This window comes from Nicotiana attenuata, unplaced genomic scaffold (genome assembly GCF_001879085.1).
Source record: "Nicotiana attenuata strain UT unplaced genomic scaffold, NIATTr2, whole genome shotgun sequence".
NCBI classification, from domain to species: Eukaryota; Viridiplantae; Streptophyta; class Magnoliopsida; order Solanales; family Solanaceae; genus Nicotiana; species Nicotiana attenuata.
This window is the reverse complement of record NW_017672168.1, coordinates 143,586-163,647: the sequence shown is the minus strand read 5'-3', so window position 1 is coordinate 163,647 and position 20,062 is coordinate 143,586. Positions and strand designations below refer to the sequence as shown.

Here is a 20,062-nt window from a genome sequence, read left to right as displayed (position 1 = left end):
ATATGAACACACTTCATTGGGCAACAACCAGCAATGAACTAAATGGAAAAAATTCAGACACTGGTTGCTGTCTACTGCATTAATCCTGCTTTTTGAATATTCTCTTCCTTCTCCAAAAGGAATTACAACTTTGCAATACTAAAATCAAAGAATCACTTTATTACATCAGACATTTGTTCTTTTTTTAATAGTCACTTTGTCTAGTTCTCCAAATAACCAAGAAAATAATTGTTAAAAAACGCTCAAAATAACAAGCCTGTCATGTAAAATGGAAAGAATGTACTAATCTACTTTGTGGAATCAGAAATATCAATGGCCTTTATTATCACCATTATCTTAGCTTGTTGTAACAGTCACCAAGATGAACCAAGCCAGGAAAGTAAAATAAACAACTGACTTTTGCGTAAGTATGATTCAAAAATATGACTTGACTCTCATTTACTTCATCTTCCATTGTATCAAAGATAGTTTAAAACTATCTTCAAAACTAACTAGGGAAGCTTGCAGTTAGCTTCAGCTCCCTCAGATCATTGTACTCTTTTTTGCTGGAAGACGAATAAAATGCCAGTTTTGTTTATTAAAAAAAAAAAGGAAGAAGTTTATAGTACTTCCAAGAACGACAAAAAATTTACCCACAGTTACTAGGAATTACAACAAAATTCCTCATATTTTGAACATCAGTTAAAGATATCAGTTATTGCACTTTGTTTGTGAGAATGATGTTCGGACTAGCTAGTGTGTACCTCGACTAATCAACCAGGCTGCCTACTGCAACCCACACAAACATATGTCAGGTAAAGTTTGCCTAAAAAGGTCGAGATGATCTCACACTATATAACTAGGATTAGAACCTGAGACCTCTTGGTGGTTACTCCTATCCTTCTAATAGTAAACTATCCCCTTAATAAGGACCCTAAGATTACACTCTTCTTCAATAGCATCTGATGTAACACCATACATAAGTGCAATCCAGCATTTCACACCCACAGTATGTATTCGAGTCCTATCAACAAAATAAAAGACAAAAACAAGGAACAGTGTGAACAAAAAGGTGTTAATATTTCAGAGGTGCAAAACAATACAACCGTCAAAACACTTCTCTGATGCCTCTTGTAATAAGGTCAATTTAGGCCTCTGCAATACCTATCATGGCCACTTTTGTGCCAAGAGTTCCAAATAGAAGAATCTGATTGTAGCATCGATGCCATTCGCTGTTAAGAGCCAAGTACTGCTTTAATTTAGTGGAAAGAGTTGTCTGTCTACCTCAAGTCACAATCATTGGCTATAAATTCCATTTACTTTCACACTTATTGGCACTCACACTCTCAGGAATTTTCACAATAGTAGTGAGCAGGAATTCTTCTTCCTATATAATATGTACAAACTCATGCATCCAGCCAACAAGCTTCTTATCTCAGCTGCTTTAGTACTGCTATATCCTCTCTGATATCTTAGAGCCCGAAAATGAATAAGATAAATATGGAGATAGAACAGGTAATGAAAGCAGAATCAGTAGAAATAGATGGGGGAAAATGGGTTTATGATTCTTCTGTCGATCATAAAGGAAGAGTTCCTCTTAGGGATTCAACTGGTGTTTGGAAGGCCTCCCTCTTCATCATTGGTAAGCATCTATCCAACAAATGGAATGCACTCAATAGCTTCAATTATATGTCTAATTGTTCTCCCTCTCATGATTTATAATTACTCAAAGATAAAGAAATTTTGAATGGCTTCTTCAGTTTAGATTGTTCATAGTATACAATTATCTCTACTGTAAGTTCCAGTCCTAAGCTATCCATAGAACTAAGATAAAAAAGAGCTCTAGCTTATCGTAAGCAATCATGAGCTTAATACTAGCTAGAATAGATGCTTTTAACATATACAAGAGAAATTGGCCAAATACTAATTTAACTATCACTCTCTTAAGAAATAAGTCAAAACTAGGTTTCATATGTGTTAAAATTCCATTTCCATGATGCTCACGGCTGCATGATTGGAATAGTAGGTAAGTCATAACAACAAGAGGAGTCAAGTTACTAATTTTATATTGTAAGTTTGACGACTGCTTGGTCTTTAACAAGAAAAGAACTCCACGATTAAGAAATATACAGGAACTTTCCCAAACTAGCAAAAGGAATGCTTGAAACTGTGTCTTAAACCAGGCATTTGAAGCACAAGGAACAGACAGATATGGGAGGGTGGATATTCCTCAAAAGTGCTTATTTGCATGCTATTGAAACTGTTCCCTTCTAATACTGTTTTTCATCTCAGTCGCTTCTGTGCAATCCAAACTTATGTGAGTAAGCTCCTAAATCAGAAACTGGCTAAGCTTTTCCCAAATTATTTTCTTGAGTCATTTGTTCTCTTTAATTATTTTATCTACGGAGGATAACGGAAGAATTATAGCATCCAATAAATGCTCATAAGCTTATATGATTTAGTAGTTCATCTGTCAGGAAACGACTAATCAAGAATTAACTGAATAGAATCACCACCTTTTAAGCGCTATCAGCTTGTTCAAGAAATAGACATTTCTACATTTGGTTGGTCGTGGTTCGATAAAAAGCCTGTGGTCAATGGAGAAGTAAATAACTCACTGCTCTCTGCAAATATCTTTTCATTTTTCTTAAGTTAAGGAACTAACTGAAAAAATGCATATGGTCACTACATGAACCATAGTAACTATCTCCCAGGATAAATTGCATAATAGATTAATGCCTTCTCTTGCTGCTGCAATTGTCCTAGTCCTACATTCCATCATAGCCCCAAATACTATGCAGTATCTTAGCACAATACTTTTTTTCATTACATCTTTGTTTATATTAAGAAATAAGAATTACAACTGTTTTTTATAAGGATATTAAGAATTACAACTTATACATGAAGACTATTCTATATGCCATTAAGCGAAGTGGTAGAAAAAATTACACCATATAGTGATCTGGGATTATATGCAATTGAATAGGTTAAACTTAAATGTCATTAGATTTTCATTTTGTTGAACATGCTCCTTTACGGTTATGTAAATGGAGATACTGAAAAATTGTTACCTTTCAAACAGCGATTGAATTCAGTGAGAGGCTGAGTTACTTTGGAATAGCCACAAGTTTGATCATATACCTAACAAAAGTCATCCATCAAGACCTCAAAACAGCAGCAAAAAGTGTGAACTACTGGTCAGGAGTTACCACTTTGATGCCATTGCTTGGAGGCTTTCTGGCTGACGCATACTTGGGAAGATTCTCCACCGTTCTTGTCTCTTCCACAGTCTACTTCCTGGTAACCACAATTTCTGCTCCTTGCAATTTACAACATGGAATGGCTTTTTAGAGTATTTCCTTACAATAAATAAAAGCATGTGCAAAAGCTGTTGACCCTACTAGAGTAGTAACGGTAATGAACTGTGTTAAAAGCTGAAATCGGCTAAAATCCATATTGTAGCTTTCAATGATTGGTAACAATCCTCTACTTATAGATAGCAAATGAATACTTTCTGGAAATCCTATTTAAACAACAAGAAATGGATCACATTATCATCTCTGCATAAACACAAATTTTGGTTGTAGAATCATTGGAATATTTAGATATCGAAAAAAATAATTGTTTGCCCAACACCCAAAAATTCTCTCTTATTTGTTCTCGCTTAAATGTGGATCAGGGCTTGCTTCTCTTGACAATGTCTAGAGTGGTCCCAAGCTTAAAACCTTGTGACAGTAATCTCTGTGATGAACCGAGGAAGGTCCACGAGCCAATTTTCTTCCTTGCGATCTACTTAATCTCTATTGGAACCGGAGGACACAAGCCTTCTCTAGAGAGCTTTGGAGCTGATCAGTTTGATGATGAAAATCCTGAAGAAAGGAGAAAGAAGATGTCCTTTTTCAACTGGTGGAACTTTGGGCTATGCTGTGGACTATTACTTGGTGTTACTCTAATCGTTTATGTCCAAGAGCATGTTAGCTGGGCTATGGCAGATATAATACTCACAGTAGTTATGGCTTCTAGTATAGCCATCTTCATTGCAGGGCGGCCATCCTATCGTTATAGAAAAGCAACTGGAAGTCCATTTACACCCATGCTACAGGTGCTAGTAGCTGCAATTAGAAAAAGAAATCTTCATCTTCCTTCAAATCCTTCTCATCTACATGAAGTTCCCAAGTCAGAAACTACCCAAAGGAAGCTCTTAGGCCACACCACAAAGCTGAAGTAAGATTCGAAACTTAGTCATGATTAGTCATGCAATTACTCAGGAAACATGGATTGTAGTATTGAATACAATTTTTGATTTTACTTTACAGGTTCCTTGATAAAGCTGCAATCCTGGATCACACACAAGATTCAATAGAACAGCAACAGAATGCATGGAAACTTGCAACTGTGACCAAGGTGGAAGAACTGAAGCTACTTATCAACATGATTCCTATTTGGCTAACCACTTTACCCTTTGGTATATGTGTAGCACAAGCTGCAACTTTTTTCATAAAACAAGGCATGACAATGAATCGGAAAATCATTCACAATTTTGAGATTCCCCCAGCCTCAATTTATGCCCTGACAGCAGTTGGCATGATAATATCCGTCACAATCTATGACAAAATCCTTGTACCTTTCATGAGAAGGGCAACAGGAAGTGAGAGAGGCATTAGTATTCTCCAAAGGATCGGTATTGGAATGATCTTCTCGGTTTCTACTATGGTAGTTGCAGCTTTGGTTGAGAGAAAGAGACTGAATGTTGTTCATAAAAATCCTTTTGAGGGTTCAGCTTCAATGAGTGTGTTTTGGCTAGCACCACAATTCCTTATCATTGGAATAGGAGATGGATTTACCCTAGTGGGATTGCAAGAATACTTCTATGACCAAGTACCCGATACCATGAGGAGCTTGGGCATCGCACTTTACCTTAGTGTGATTGGTGCTGCAAACTTCATTAGCAGCCTCTTGATAACCATTGTGGATCATATCACAGAGAACAGTGGCAAGAGTTGGTTTGGGAAGGATCTAAATAGCAGCCACCTTGACTATTTCTACTGGTTGTTGGCTACCATCACAGCAGTAAATTTGTGTGTCTATGCTTTTGTTGCAAGGAGTTATACCTACAAGAATGTGCACAGCATGACAACTATGGCTGTAGCTGATTGTGATGATGGGGATAATCATAAAGCAATGGTTTAGTTCATGTAAAATATTCCTCAATTTTTATTTAAGTACTTCACTGAAATAGTAATATCAATGTATTCTGATAAGATAACCAAGAGAACATACTAAAGCAAATTGCTCCATGAAGTAACCTGTTCAATGAAGTAATAGTTCATTGCACAGAGTTTCGCACGTTGTTTAACGGAGATATATCTTTTCATAAAGAAATCTGTTCAAAAAGATTTCATATCAGTTGAAGGAATCAAAAATAATTTAAAATCTGGTAAGGAAACTAGATTAAAAAAATCAAAGTTTCAAGGCGAAACAACTTTACAACCAACAGATAATTTTCGATAAGTTCAGCACTTGTATAAACAAGGCAGACAGGAAAAAGATACTATGGAAATTACAACAAAACTATGGAAAGATTGGTCAATCACTGTTTCATAAGACTGTAACAGTTAATATGCAACGGTGCAATGCATTTAATTAGACAATAATGAGAAACCAAAATAACTGTATAAATATAAAGGAAAAACAAGGAACATATTAAACATCTATTAGTTTTATACCAATGAAAGAAATACCTGATCCCAAGCACTCTTTGGAATTGCATACTCAGCTATCAAAATACAAATACCTATAAATTTAAAAATCGATTAGAAATGTTTGCATTTGCTCAAAACAGTGTTGCAATTTGACAAATGCCAATAATTTTTTAAGCGATTAAATTTCAAAATTCCATCGAACTTTTTTTTTACGATGAAGTAATAAGTTGCATTGCTAAGCATCCAGGGGATGCAATCAGATACAAAACGAGTATCTCCTCTACATTGAATTCATGAACTGATCTAAGGAAATACAATGTGAAGGAACCTTTATAAAACCAACCTTTGCAAGTACTAAATTATAAGTATACAGTGACAGAGGAAAACTTGGAATAAGTAATTCGAATTACTGACCTATATTAGTGGTAATTACTCCTTCACTCGGGTTCGAACCGTGTGTTTATTAGGAAGCCCTTCAGCCCAATATGGACTTCCCAACAAATCCAACGAAAAACGAAAAAAAACACAAAAAGGCTCGCTTGAAAAGAAATTGGGAAAATAGCACGGGCTAGCCAGTTTTCGGACTGGTAATTAAAAAACAGCCAGTGTTTGCAAAGTCATTGAAATATAGCTAGCATTTTGCTGCAACATGGAAATTTACAGCATAATATACTGGAGATTGGTGCACCTGTGTAGGAACTTCCAGCATATTATGCTGGAACTCCAGCACACGGAAAGTTCCAGCCTAATATACCGGAGATTGGAGCACATGTGTATGAACTTCCAGCATATTATGTTGGAACTCCACTATATTATGCTGGAACTCTAGTATATTATGCTCGAAGTTCACAGAATGGTGTGGTAGAAAAGAAGCATAGGCATTTACTTGAGAGTGCTAGAGCTTTGTTATTTCAATTAAGCTCCCTATCTCTTTCTGAGGGGGATTGCATTTTAACTGCCACATATCTCATTAACAGATTCCCTTCTCCCCTGTTAAAGAATAAAGCCCCTTTTGAATTGCTTTATGGTTCTGCCCCATCCTATGCTCACCTTAGGACTTTTGGTTGCTTATGTTATGCTACTGTTCCTAAGGTTCATAGGGACAAATTTGACCCTAGGTCTGTTCCTTGTGTCTTTCTAGGGTATCTCTTTGCTAAGAAATGTTACAAACTGTACAATCTTGTCTCCAAGACTTGTTTTGTGTCTAGGGATGTTCAATTCCATGAACTCATTTTCCCTTTCTCTACCAATCTTTCCCCTCTTCATTCTGTTTTTACCTCCCCTTCTTCCCTTCCTACTAATTATTCTTTCGTTCCTTCCTCTGTTTCTCCTTCCTCTCAACCTTCTACTCCTGATGCTTCTACCCCTTAACCTTCTTCTGATCTCCCTCCTCCCTCCTCTATTAGTGATGCTCCTGTGAGGAGGTCTTCCAGACCTCATAATCCTCCAGGATATCTTAAGGATTTTGTTTGTTCTCTTCCTTCCTCTTTTTTTTTTGATTAAACTGACTTTTCATTTTATCAAAAAAAGTTTGTTCTTACAAAACCAGGGTGATGCTGACAATCATCCTCCTATTCACTATTACAATAGCTAAGCTAATTACACTGTCAAGCAATTAACAACTATTATACGGGTACTTGTTCAATCTTTGCAAAGTTGGCTGCCATTTGCCGTTTGATTTTCCTTGTATGTGCATATGTAGGGAAATCTCTTTACATATATCATCCACCACATATTTGTCTTTGTTGAATCTAATGGAGTTCCTTTCATGCTAAATATAGTACACTATCATTGCAAAAGCTGGAGTGATTATAGCTGCCATGGAATTTTTCCTTTTAGCTATGTCACTGATCCAGTCTACCTCTGTTTGCGAGCACCCAGTTCTTCTTGTAATTCCCAGCCACTTGAGTATTTTATCCCATATTATGCTTGTACATGAACATTCAAAGAAAAGGTGACTAAATGTTTCCATACTCTTAGCACAAAAAACACATTCTTATGGCACTTGAATCCCAAACTTGAGTAGTCTATCCACAGTGGCTAACCTTTGATGAATTGCCAACCATAAATGAAACTTGAAGCTTGGGTGGACTAGTAGATGCATATGTATGCTCTTCCAGCTAACCTTGGGGAACTGAGGAAGCATTTGAATGTAGGCCTTCTGAATTTAGAATCTGCCTTGCTTCACCATCTCTGCCAATGTTGTAGTAAGGTTGGTCTGCATTGTGCTCACCTGCACCAAGTCTTTCTTTGCTTCTATGATGTTCCTGACCACCCAAGCAGCTGTCTTAGGTGTGTCCATTGTATCAATCCCCTTCTGCTTTATGTAGTAGCAGTGGGTCCATTTGATCCATAAAGCATCCTTCATCGTTGTCAGTGCCCATAATTATTTCAGGATTGCTGCTTTATTTCGTAGCCTCATGTTGATAATATTTATTCCCCCAGCTACTCTAGGCTGACAGATCCTGTCCCAAGCTATCAGTGCTTTCCTAGATATGGCAGTTGAGCCAGTCCAAAGGAATGTTCTGCATATAGTTTCAATCATATTTATAATCTTCTTAGGTAGTATAAATATTTGAGCCCAGTAAGCCTGTATGCCAAAGAGTACAGACTTAATGAGATGCACCCTTCTAGAATAAGATAGCATCCTAGCTGACCAGCAGTTCACTCTCTCAGTGATCTTTTCCACCAGTGGAAAACATTGATGGATATTCAGCTTCTTTGCAGACAATGGGACTCCTAGGTACTTAAAAGGAATAGATCCCTCTGTATATCCTGTGAGGTTGAGCAGTGATTCTTTGATGTCCTGGTGTACTCCAGCAATGTACATAGAGCTCTTGTTTGTATTTGCCTGAAGGTCAGATGCAGCAGAAAATCTTTGAAAGGCTTCCTGCATTACTGAGTTTATGTCTGCCCTGCAAAACATTAATAAGTCGTCAGCAAAACAAATATAAGTCACTCCCAGCTTTTTGCATCTTGGATGGTATTTGAACTCCTTTGTGGCTGTTAGTTGGCTCATCTCTCTTTGCAAGTACTCCATTGCAATGACAAATAGGTAAGGAGACATAGGGTCTCCTTGCCTAATCACTCTCTTGGCCTGGAAAGGTTTGGTAAGGCCACCATTGAGCACCAAAGAATATGTCACTGTTGAAACACACTCCATTACCCAATGGATGAACTTCTGAGGGAATCCAAGATCAGTTAGCATACACCTAAGAAACTGCCAATCCAATGAATCATAGCCCTTTTTAATGTCAACCTTAAGCACACATCTAGGAGATAAACCTTTCCTATTGTAGCCTTTGAACAGATCATGGCTAAACAAGATGTTATCAATGATGGTCCTTCCTTTAATGAATGCATATTGAGACTTCCCAATGATCACCTCTATTACTTTCTTTATTCTTCTAGTCAGGATCTTGGCAACAATCTTATACAATGTAGTGTAGCATGCTATAGGCCTGTAGTCTTTCACTTTAGTTGGAGTTGGGACCTTTGGAATCAGTGTAATAGCAGCACAATTCCATGCTGGCATCATTCTACCAGTGTTAAAGAAGTAAGACACAGCCTCATATATGTCCTGCTTGACAGTCTCCCATTGCATGGTAAAAAACTCTATAGGATAACCATCCACTCCAGGGGCTTTATCCTTAGGCATATCCCTGATTGCTTCATCATTCTCCTCACAAGTTATCTCCATTACTAGTTCTTGTTGATGCTATAATGTGAGACAGTTTCCTGCTCTAATGATACTGGTATAAGGACATAGCATTAATCCATTTGCATTCCCCATTAACTGTGTGAAAAAATCAGTAAACTCCTTTTCCATAGCCTATGGATCAGTGATCTTCATCCCCATGTCATTATATACAAATGTAATATTATTCTTACTTGCCCTTATTTTCAGCTGTGCATAGAAGTATTTAGAATTAGAGTCACCATAATCAATCCATGTTGCTCTAGATTTCCGCCCCAATATTGTTTCTTCTACTGTACTCCATTTCTCCAAATCACTCATAGTCTGCTTCTCCTGCTCTATCAACAGCTGATTAAAGGGATCAAGGACCATAGTTGCTTGAACATATTCCAACCTTTGCCTAATTTGAGTCAGTCTTTGTTCATAGCTTGCCATATCCTTGTTCAGTCCCTTAGCCTCATCTTTTAGTCTTTTTAGCTTCAGCCATATAGTAGTCATAGGATCCTGCTCATCCTGCTGTTGCCGTACTCTATTCACCATAGGAGTGAAGTCCTTATGATCCATTGTCACCATGTATAACTTGAAAGGCTTTGGATGGATAGTTCTTCTCTTCCGTAATTGAATTACAATTGGGGAGTGATCAGAAAGTCCAGGTTCCAGAAATTCAGCTTCCAGATGTCCATAACTTTGAGTCCAACTGAAACTGCCAAAAGCCCAATCAATTTTACTGTACACTCTATCATTAGCATTCTGTTTGTTGCACCAGGTAAAGAAGCACCCCTTTGTTCTTAGTGGAGTCAGCTGCATATTATCAATACATTGCTTGAAATCCTGCACCTCATTAGCTGTCATTAGATATCCTAACCTGTCATCAGTAGTTAATACATTGTTGAAATCCCCACTGATAAGCCATGGTATTTGAATCTACCCACCTAGTATCTACAATTCATGCCATAGACTTACCCTTTCCTGCACCTTATTCCTAGCATATATTGTTGTCAACATAATCAGGGAGTTTGTTGCTTGATCTTCTACTGAGCAATGAATGAATTGTTCATGAATTTGGAGTACCTTAACTGTCAAGTGTGGCTTCCATAAAAGCCATATTCTTCCATTTATGGCCTTAGTGTAATTACAATAGTAACCCCAATCTCTAGCTACCTTGTTCACTATACTTTTTGCCTTTTTTCCTTTACTCTAGTTTCTAGACACCCAAGGATGTCTATTTTATTCTTTTGCAGAAAGAGTCTTAACTCCTTCTGTTTATAGGGCTTATTCAGCCCTTTTATATTCCAAGTGCACACAATCATGGTGGTTTAAGGATAGGTTCAGTACCAGTCCCATCTCCTTGTGAAGTGCTCGGCCTACACTCTTCCAAAATCTTGAACCAATTTGTAGTGATGGCCTCATCAGTATGAGACTGATGTATTGCTACAGGACTATGTTGACCTCTGCACTCTTCATTTCTATTGATCACTTATGTCACTTGTGTTGAGGCATCTTCAGCTACTGCTTTTTGTTTACCCTTTCCTGCCTCTATTTGTTGGTTCTCTTCTCCTTCCCCATCTAATTTCCTTTCTTGCTCTTGTTGTTCCTTTGGTTTCTATTCCTGCATTGTCTTCTCCTTTCTCCCTCTATTCTTTCTTTTTGGAGCCTTGAACTCAGTCTCTTCATTGTTCTGCTGCTTAGTCCTCCAACATTCTAAGTTGTCATGGCCAAAATGGATACATTCACTGCAAAATTTTGGCCTCCATTCATATAGAATTTCTTGCTGCATAGTTCCTGATGGAGTAAGAATCTCTATACTCTCCAACAGTGGCTTAGTGATATCAACCTTCACTAAGACTCTTGCATACAAATTTGTTCAGATCAGCTGTGAATCTGTCAGTATACATAGGATTCTAATAGCACTAGCCACTTTGCTAAGTGCATCTGCAGACCAATATCCAGCAGGTAAGCTAGGGAAGTGGATCCACAATGGAATAGTTGTAATGCATTTTAGGGTCAAAATGAAAGTCTCTTTCCCAGTTCTGTAGAATGGAAGGCTTGTTATGATACGAATATGGACCTGATTGCATTACTAGGTCCCTTTCTTCAATTGTTGAGAATCTAAAAACATAGTAGCCATCACTATGATACAGAATTTGGGGTTTTGAAACAAAATCCCAAACAGAGTCAACATAAGCCTCCATATATTTCTCATACGGAGCATCACCTAGGACATAACCAATTAAGGTCGTCGCCTAGTGGTCATATAATTCTCGTGCATCTTCCTCAACAATTTGAATAACTATCTTACCATCTCGGTGACTTGGTGGAACATATTCCAGTCTCATTCCCATCTGAGAATTACGATTCAGCTGCCTAAGCACCTTTGCATGTTGTTTCTGCTTGTTTTCTTCTTCTGCTGTTTCTGCATGTTGTTCTAGATCTGGAGTTGGTTGCACTGAAGATCCAGCTTCTAAGAACTGTAATCTTCGCGGAACTGTTGGCAATTGGCCTTTGCACTTTTGAATATCCTGCTCTTTCACTAGACCTGTACTGTTCCATTGCTTTTCACTATTACATTCATCTTCAGCAATTAGCTCACTTTCCTCTCGAATTGGTTGGAATCGAGTAGGAAGGAAGCTACCAAATGTTAGTGGAGTGAATGTTTGCATCCCTGAGGTCGCCGGAGTTACAGTTGTATTCGCCGTTGATGGTTGTTTACACCTTCTAGCCATCGCTGGTACAAGTTAGCCTACCTTGGCTTAACATGCACTGAGAGAGACATCTGGCGTCTTTGCATGACATCACTCTTCCTTCCTCTTCCCTTCTTCCTCCTCGTCAGCTTCCTCTTCTTCTCAACCTTTGTCTGAATCTACCACTTACTTTCAGGCTGCTTGTATTCTTGAGTGGCAGGAAGCCATGACCAAGGAGTTTGAGGCTGTAGAAGCCAATGGCAATTGGTTTATTGTTGAGCTTCCTCAAGGCAAGAAGCCCATTAGTTGTAAAGGGGGATATAAGATCAAGCATAATGCTTATGGGAGCATTGAGAGATATAAGACTAGATTGGTTGTCAGGGGGGATACTCAAATTGAAAGCATTGATTTTCATGAGACATTTTCCCCTGTGGTGAAGATGTCCACAGTCAAGACTCTTATTCCAATTTCTGTCAAGAAATATTGGCCTATGATTCAATTGGATGTAAACAATGCCTTTTTGCATGGTGACCTTGATGAGGAGGTTTTTATGAAGCTGCCTCCTGGTTACACTGTTTCTTCCCTTCAACTTCAGGGTAGTTGGTTTGTAGGCTGCACAAATCTCTCTATGGGCTCAGACAATCCTCCAGGCAATGGTATGCCAAGCTTTCTCAGGCCCTATCTTCTAGAGGTTATTCCCATTCTCTCAATGATTATTCTTTATTCACAAAGATTTCTGGGGATTCTATTGTGGTGCTTGATGTTTATGTGGGATTTTGACTGGCGCTGATAGTGCTGAAATTTCTGATCTTAAGTATTTTCTTCACCATCAATTCAGAATTAAGGATTTGGGGTATCTCAACTATTTTTTGGGCATAGAGGTGTTATACTCAGCTTCAGGTGTTCTGTTGCATCAAAAGAAGTTCATTCATGACCTTCTCCATGAGTTTCATTGTTCTTATGCCCCACCTGTGGTTTGTCCTCTTTCCTTGTCTATCAAACTTAAAGTCAAGGAGGGTGTGCCTCTTCCCAAGCCTGAGGTGTATAGGTCTTTGGTCGGGAAACTCAATTTTCTCACTCACACAAGGCCAAACATCTCTTTTGTTGTGCAACACCTTTCTCAATTCATGCAGTCTCCTTGTATGCCTCATTTGGAAGCTGGTTTCCATTTGCTGAAGTATTTGAAGGGTACTGCTAAGGTTGGCATCTTTCTCAATAATACCCTTGATTTTTCTGTTGCTGCTTTTTGTGATAGTGACCAGGTTGCCTGCCCTAATACTAGAAAGTCCATCACTGGTTTTTGTGTGTTATTAGGAGGCAGCCTTATAGATTGAAAGTCTAAGAAGCAACCTATGGTATCAATATCCTATGTTGAAGATGAATACAGGGCCATGATTAAGGCTGTCAGTAAAGTTACTTGGCTGCACAGGTTACTTCTAGATTTGGGTGTTATTTGTTCTTCTGTTATTCCTCTATTTTGTGATAGCCAAGTTGCTATCCATATTGCCAAGTGCCCTGTTTTTCATGAGCGTACTAAGCATATTGAGTTGGATTTCCATCTGGTCAGAATCAAGCTTGCTGAAGGCCTCATTCAGTTGCTTCACACTTCTTCCTCTACTCAATTGGCTGATATCTTCACCAAAACCCTGCCTGGTGTTGCTCATCATGGCATTCTTTCCAAGTTAGGAGTTTTATCACCCTCCAACTTGAAGGGGGGTGTTGGAAATATTGACCCCAATTCGGATTAGTTAGGAGTTAGGCCTTTATTATTTTGTATTGGGCCAGGCCCACTTATTTGATTATGATTTTTTGCCCACAATGTATAGTCTGGGCCGGGTCAGATATAAGGAGAAGAATAAGGTCTGTATCAAACATATTGTATTATTTCATTTTGCACAGATATGAAATACTCTCTCTCTCTAACATAACAAACCCTAGAATGAATTTGCTTGATTTCGACTCATTTTCCGCTTTCAACAAAGAGCAAATATAAAAAGAGGAAGAGGAAAAAAAGAAAAGAAAATGAAGACAAGATAAAAGGAGATTTTAAGGAAATATGAAAATAAAGTAGATGGGAATTTAAAGTGATAGGGATTAATTTCCTTTAAAATGAAAATATTTTTCAATTCTCGTCGATTAGTTTCACAATTAAAAAATATTTCCAAAGAAATTAACTTCTATTAAATGCTTAAGAAAAATAAGTGTCTCATAAATTTCACAACAATATTTATAATCCAATTCGAAAAAATAGCCTCACAAAGTATAGTATATACAAGAGATATAAAATATCTACCAGTTAAATCTAATTATAATATTTGTGCTAACTGTGAACTCATCTACTCAAAACTTATTGAATAGAATTACCTTGAAAACTTGTGCTTGTAAGTTGGATAATCTATTAAAATAATTGGTTGAACCCATTTACTCAAATCTTGATTGGTAAAATAATATTGACAACTTGATGTGAAGATCTGCATATTTCTAAAATCTATCGGTGGGTACTAAAAGAATTTATATAACTTGATAAATACTTGACAAGTATCTTGAGATATACAATATATATGCATATCTAAACGATAATAATATTAACTAAGTACAACAAAAACTTAAAAGAAGAATTTTGTTCATAATATAAAGTTAATAAAATTAAGGAGCACGGGAACAAGATTTTTAATATTTAAGAGAAAGATATCAGGGAAGGAGTGGACTTGAGTTAATGGAGAATAAATAATTTAAATTATCTGTTTATTATTTTGGGCGAGGAGGAAGATGTTGTAGGGATGAACTTGAGGGACAAAAGGAAGTATCGAATTACGAAGGAGTGACCTAAGCTCTAATACCATGAATAAATTTATAATCCTTGGTAAATATTACGACAAGTACAATACGATATATATTAATTGTGACATTTACAGATACTATAAAGGGGTATATCGTGTTATTTCTTCCAATCGCCCTAACTATAGGTACAACCCTAAACTACATATCGATCGAGCACTTGCTAAATCTAACAACACCAATTGCTGCTCAAAATGAGTTCCAAAGCCGTCATAGTTGTAAACCAAGGTGAGCATTTCCGTCGTTGGATGCTACAAGCAGAATACAACTTCTCAAGTCCGCTTGCAACTACTCAATCTTACTGATACCAAAGAGAAACCGAGATGATTGGAACAATTTTATAAAATCTAATTATGGTTATACATTGTAAAGTAATTGTTGGTAAAGTTGTGTTCAAAACTAGAAAATCAGAGCAACAAAGAAATGTTAGTTCAATGAATAAAATACAAAATAATTCTGAGCCCACACATTGTCTGTGTGTCCTTAAGGAATTTAATCCACTCACTGTTGCCCAAGGTTTTGCATTAATTCCTCTCAGGATAGAACGGAATAGCTATTTTCTGATAACGACACTACAAATCACAGAACTTCAGTAAACTCAACAAACGGAACAAATCACACTTGACCCTTGTGTTTATTTGAAAAAATAATGCAACAATGTAGGAAAGAGGAGAGAAGTTTTCAGATTTTCATATCTGGAAAATGAGGCCAAACCTCTAAATTTATAGACAATGAAAGGGTGAGATGAAGAGGTGCAAACCAATAGGTACTTCTTCCATAACCCATTCACACCCTTTAAAGAAAAATCAAACAATCCCCCACATGAATGGGGAATGGCTATTTGATGAAAACATGCATAAAAAGTTGTGTGATTCGCAAGTAAGCATTAATCACATCTGGATAAGTAGGTTTCCCTTTGAACCTTTTTATAGTGAACTTATGTCGGATATACTCGGTCAATCGGTAGATTTGATATATTTGAACCATCGAGCTTTAGTGTATACCTAGACAACCATAAGTCACACAATCAACTCTTAACCGTCTTTGGTTCTCATTGTTATGTTCGTTTCAGCCATAAACACCGCCTGGTTTATAAGTGCATAGAGAGCTGGCCTTACTAAATTCTCCTTGAAGCGGCTTATACATCACACTTACATAGGTGATTCCTAAATGTGTAATCCCGTAGATACACTATTTGGTATACCCTCTATTAAATTTAAAAACCATTAAAAAGCCTTAATGTTTTATCCTTAGTACTGAACATTGTCTCATCACGAGAATGGACCAAAATTTTATTTGACAATGTTGAACCGTCATTAATGACTGTAACGACCCGACTGGTCGTTTTGAGCAATTGCGTCCGGTTTGGCAGTCTGAGGTCATAAGTAGCTTCATATTATGTATATCAACTTGCGTGCTTGTTTGGAATCTATTTTCGGATGAATCGAAGTCGAATTGGAAGAAGGAATCTAGTTTTGGAAGCTTAAGCGGTAAGAGTTAGACCGGAATTTGACCTTTGAGTAAACGACTCCGGAATGAGTTTGGATGATCTCAGTAGCTTCGTATGATGATATTGAACTTAGGCGTGCGTTCGGATTTGAATTTGGAGGCCCGTAGGGTAATTTGAGGCATTTCCGCGAAAGTTAGAAAAGTTAAAGTTTGGAAAATGGAGAGATTTGACCAATAGTTGACTTTTATGTTATCAAGATCGGAACGCGATTCCGAAAGTTGGAACAGCTCCGTTATGTCATTTTGGGACTTGCCTGCAAAATTTGGTATCGTTTGGAGTTGATTTGATATGGTTCGAACGCGTGGTTGCAATTCTAGAAGTTCATAAGGATTTTCATGCGTTTTGGCATCCAAATTCGTGGTTTTAGAAGTTATCCTGAAGATTTGAGCGTGTGAGCAAGCTCGTGAGATGTTTTTAGACTTGTGTGCATATTTGGTTTGGAGCCCCGAGGGCTCGGGTGAGTTCCGGATTGGTTCCGGAATGATTTTGTCACGACCCGGATTTTTCACCCTCGGGAGTCGTGATGGCGCCTACTAGTGAAAGCTAGGCAAGCCAGCCATTTGTATTATTTACCATTTTCCCCTTTTAATCCTTTAACAATTAAGAACCAACATTAAATAATCAACGGAATTTAATAAGCGGAAGACTGAATGCAATATTTAAATAATGATGCCAACACCAATCCATAACATAAACTACCCAGAACCGGTGTCACAATTTCACAGACTGTCTAGGAATACTACAAATAAAGGTATGAAAGATTAATACAACACTATCTCTGGTATACATGAAAGAAACAGAATGAAAAGATAGAAGGAGACGCCAAGGCCTGCGGACGCCTACAGGACTACCTCGGGTCGCCTGATGAACTGGAAGCAGCAACCTCACTGCGGTCCGATAGCTACAGTATCGGGATTTGCACAAAAGAGTGCAGAGTGTAGTATCAGCACAACCGACCCCATGTGCTGGTAAGTGCCTAGCCTAACCTCGGCGAAGTAGTGACGAAGCTAGGACCAGACTACCAAATAAACATGTGCAGTTAAATCATGTACAACGGAATATAAAGGCAAATATTTACAGTAAAAGATAGGAGGGTGGGGGGTGGGGAATATGCTACGGGGTATATCTGGCAACAGCAGAAACCAATAGAGAAATGCAAAGAATGCCATAATTCAATTACCAGCAAAAGATAAGGAGATAAGGAACAAGTAGACATGTGATACCGTTGCAGGCGTGCAACCCGATCCCAAATCATGTAGTACCGTTGCAGGCGTGCAACCCGCTCCCATTTCACATAGTACCGTTGCAGGCGTGCAACCCGCTCCCATTTCATATACCAACACCAATCATAAAAGAATCCCCGTGAGGGGACAATAATGTAACAACAACATCCCGGCAAGGGAACAATAATACAGCAACAACATCCCGGTAAGGGAACAATAATATAACAACAACATAACAATAATGATAATCATCATATTGGGCATGAATAAACCACGACGGAGTCACAACAATTACAATACAAGACTCACGGGCTTGCTTGACACCGACGTATAGATACTCGTCACCATGCCTATACGTCGCACTCCACAGTTAACACATAGCAAATAAGACACAACTCCTATTCCCTCAATCTAAGGTTAGACCAAACACTTACCTCGATGCCACGAACACAATTCAAGCCTCAACTACCGCTTTACCTCTTGTTTCCACCACCAATTCTCTTGTATCTAGCCACAAGTTACTTAGATATATCAATAAATGCTAAACGAATCGATTCTAATGCGTGAAAATAAGTTTTCCAATTATTTCCCCAAAAAGTCAAAAATCGACCCCGGACCCACATGGTCAAAACCCGAGGTTCGAACCAAAACCCGATTACTCATTCACCCACGAACCCAAATATATAATTTGTTTTGAAATCGGACCTCAGATCGAGGTCCAAATCCCCAAAATTTGAAAAACCTATGTTCTACCCAAAGTACCCAATTTCCCCCATGAAACCCTTGATTTTGAGTTGAAATCATGTAAAAAGATGGATTAGATTGAAAGAAATGAGTTAGAAATGACTTACAAATGATTTGGAAGAGTAGTGATCTTTGAAAAATCGTCCAAAGGTGTTTAGGTTTTGAAAAGGTTGTAAAAATGGTTGAAATCCCGTCTGAAATTCATTTTAGCAGGTCTCTGATGTCGCAATTGCGACCAGGATTCGCAATTGCGAACCCTTTCAGAAACCTGTTTTCTTCGCATTTGCAATTGGATGTTCGCAATTGCGAAATCGCGTTTGCAAAGGGAATGTCGCATTTGCGACAACTGGCACATATAGAAGACTTCGCATTTGCGAAGGGTACCTCGCATTTGCGAGGTAATGCTGGTCCTGGGCTCTTCGCATTTGCGACATAATTCTCGCATTTGCGAGCCAGGCTTCGCAATTGCGAAGCCTGCAGACCTGCAACATACCAGCAATTCCCTAAGTCCAAATTTCACTCCGTGGCCTATCCAAAACTCACTTGAGCCCTCGGGGCTCCAAACCAAACATGTACACCAACCTAAAAACATCATACGGACTTGCTCGTGCAATCAAATCATCAAAATAACATCAATAACTATGATTTTAGCATCAAAATCAAAGAAAAATCTCATGAACTCTTAAGTTCAAATTTTAACAACTGAAGGTCCAATTCACGTCATATCAAGTCCGTTTCTTACCAAATTTTACAGGCTCGACTTAAATCCCATATAAGACCTGTACCGGGCTCTGAAACCAAAATACGGGCCCGATACCATCAGATTCAATTACATTCAAATTTTCAAAAACTCTAAAATTTTCAGTTAAACAATTTTCTTCAAAAATTCATTTCTTGGGCTTGGGACCTCGAAATTTGATTCTGGACTACGCCCAATCCCATATTTTCCTACGGACCTTTCGGGACCATCAAATCACGGGTCCGGGTCCGTTTACCCAAAATGTTGATCGAAGTCAACCTAAATTCATTTTAAAGGCAAAATTCATCATTTTTCACAGATTTTCACATAATGGCTTTCAAGATACACGCCCGGACTGCGCACGCAAATCGAGGTAAAACAAAAAGGAGGTTTTAAGGCCTCGAAACAAAGAATTTATTTTTCAAAACAAGTGATGACCTTTTGGGCCGTCACATTTTCCACCTCTAAAGCAATCGTTCGTCCTCGAACGGACATAAGATGAAAGTGCCTGAGTCGGAGAAAAGATGGGGATAACGGCTCCGCATGTCGGACTCAGACTCCCAGGTCGATGCCTTAGCAAGCTAACCTCTCCACTGAACACGAACAGAAGGGAATCTTTTCAATCTCAACTTACGAGCCTGCCGGTCTAGAACAGCTATGGGCTCCTCCTTATAGGACAAGTCCTTGTCCAACTGGACAGTGCTGAAATCTAACACGTGGGATGGATCGCCGTGATACTTCCGAAGCATGGACACGTGAAACATTGGATGTGTGAGCACATGATTTTTGCCCTATATATGAATTATTCCCACAAAATTCGAACAAAAGATTTTTCTTTATTTTTACAATTTTATGCATTTTTGTGTCATTTTTGATAATTGTTTGCATTTTGTTTGTGCATGTTAATTCGTATAAAATACAAAAAATATGCATCTGCATTTAGGATTCT

The 20,062-nt window shown here is 38.1% G+C and overlaps 1 protein-coding gene and 1 long non-coding RNA gene across 2 annotated transcripts; one reads left to right on the top strand and one right to left on the bottom strand.

Annotated features, from left to right (window-relative positions):
• Window positions 1-247: 247 nt before the first annotated feature.
• Window positions 248-3,274, bottom strand: LOC109212141. Its single transcript, XR_002065817.1, has 3 exons — window positions 3,189-3,274; window positions 3,051-3,120; window positions 248-1,003 (listed from the first exon to the last, which is right to left on the bottom strand). It is a non-coding gene; the product is annotated as an uncharacterized LOC109212141 (long non-coding RNA).
• On the top strand, window positions 1,310-5,280 carry LOC109212140 (protein NRT1/ PTR FAMILY 5.6-like). Its single transcript, XM_019375756.1, has 4 exons — window positions 1,310-1,621; window positions 3,062-3,279; window positions 3,659-4,203; window positions 4,296-5,280. The coding sequence occupies exons 1-4, from the start codon at window positions 1,465-1,467 to the stop codon at window positions 5,167-5,169; spliced, it is 1,794 nt and encodes a 597-aa protein (XP_019231301.1). The 5' UTR covers window positions 1,310-1,464; the 3' UTR covers window positions 5,170-5,280.
• The last annotated feature ends 14,782 nt before the right edge of the window (window positions 5,281-20,062 follow it).

Excerpts from the sequence above, each read along its gene's own strand:
- LOC109212140 (XM_019375756.1), top strand. The coding sequence starts at position 1,465 with ATGAATAAGATAAATATGGAGATAGAACAGGTAATGAAAGCAGAATCA. Across the intron at positions 3,280-3,658 it reads CTTCCACAGTCTACTTCCTG|GGCTTGCTTCTCTTGACAAT; the intron begins GTAACCACAATT and ends AATGTGGATCAG. Across the intron at positions 4,204-4,295 it reads GGCCACACCACAAAGCTGAA|GTTCCTTGATAAAGCTGCAA; the intron begins GTAAGATTCGAA and ends TTTACTTTACAG.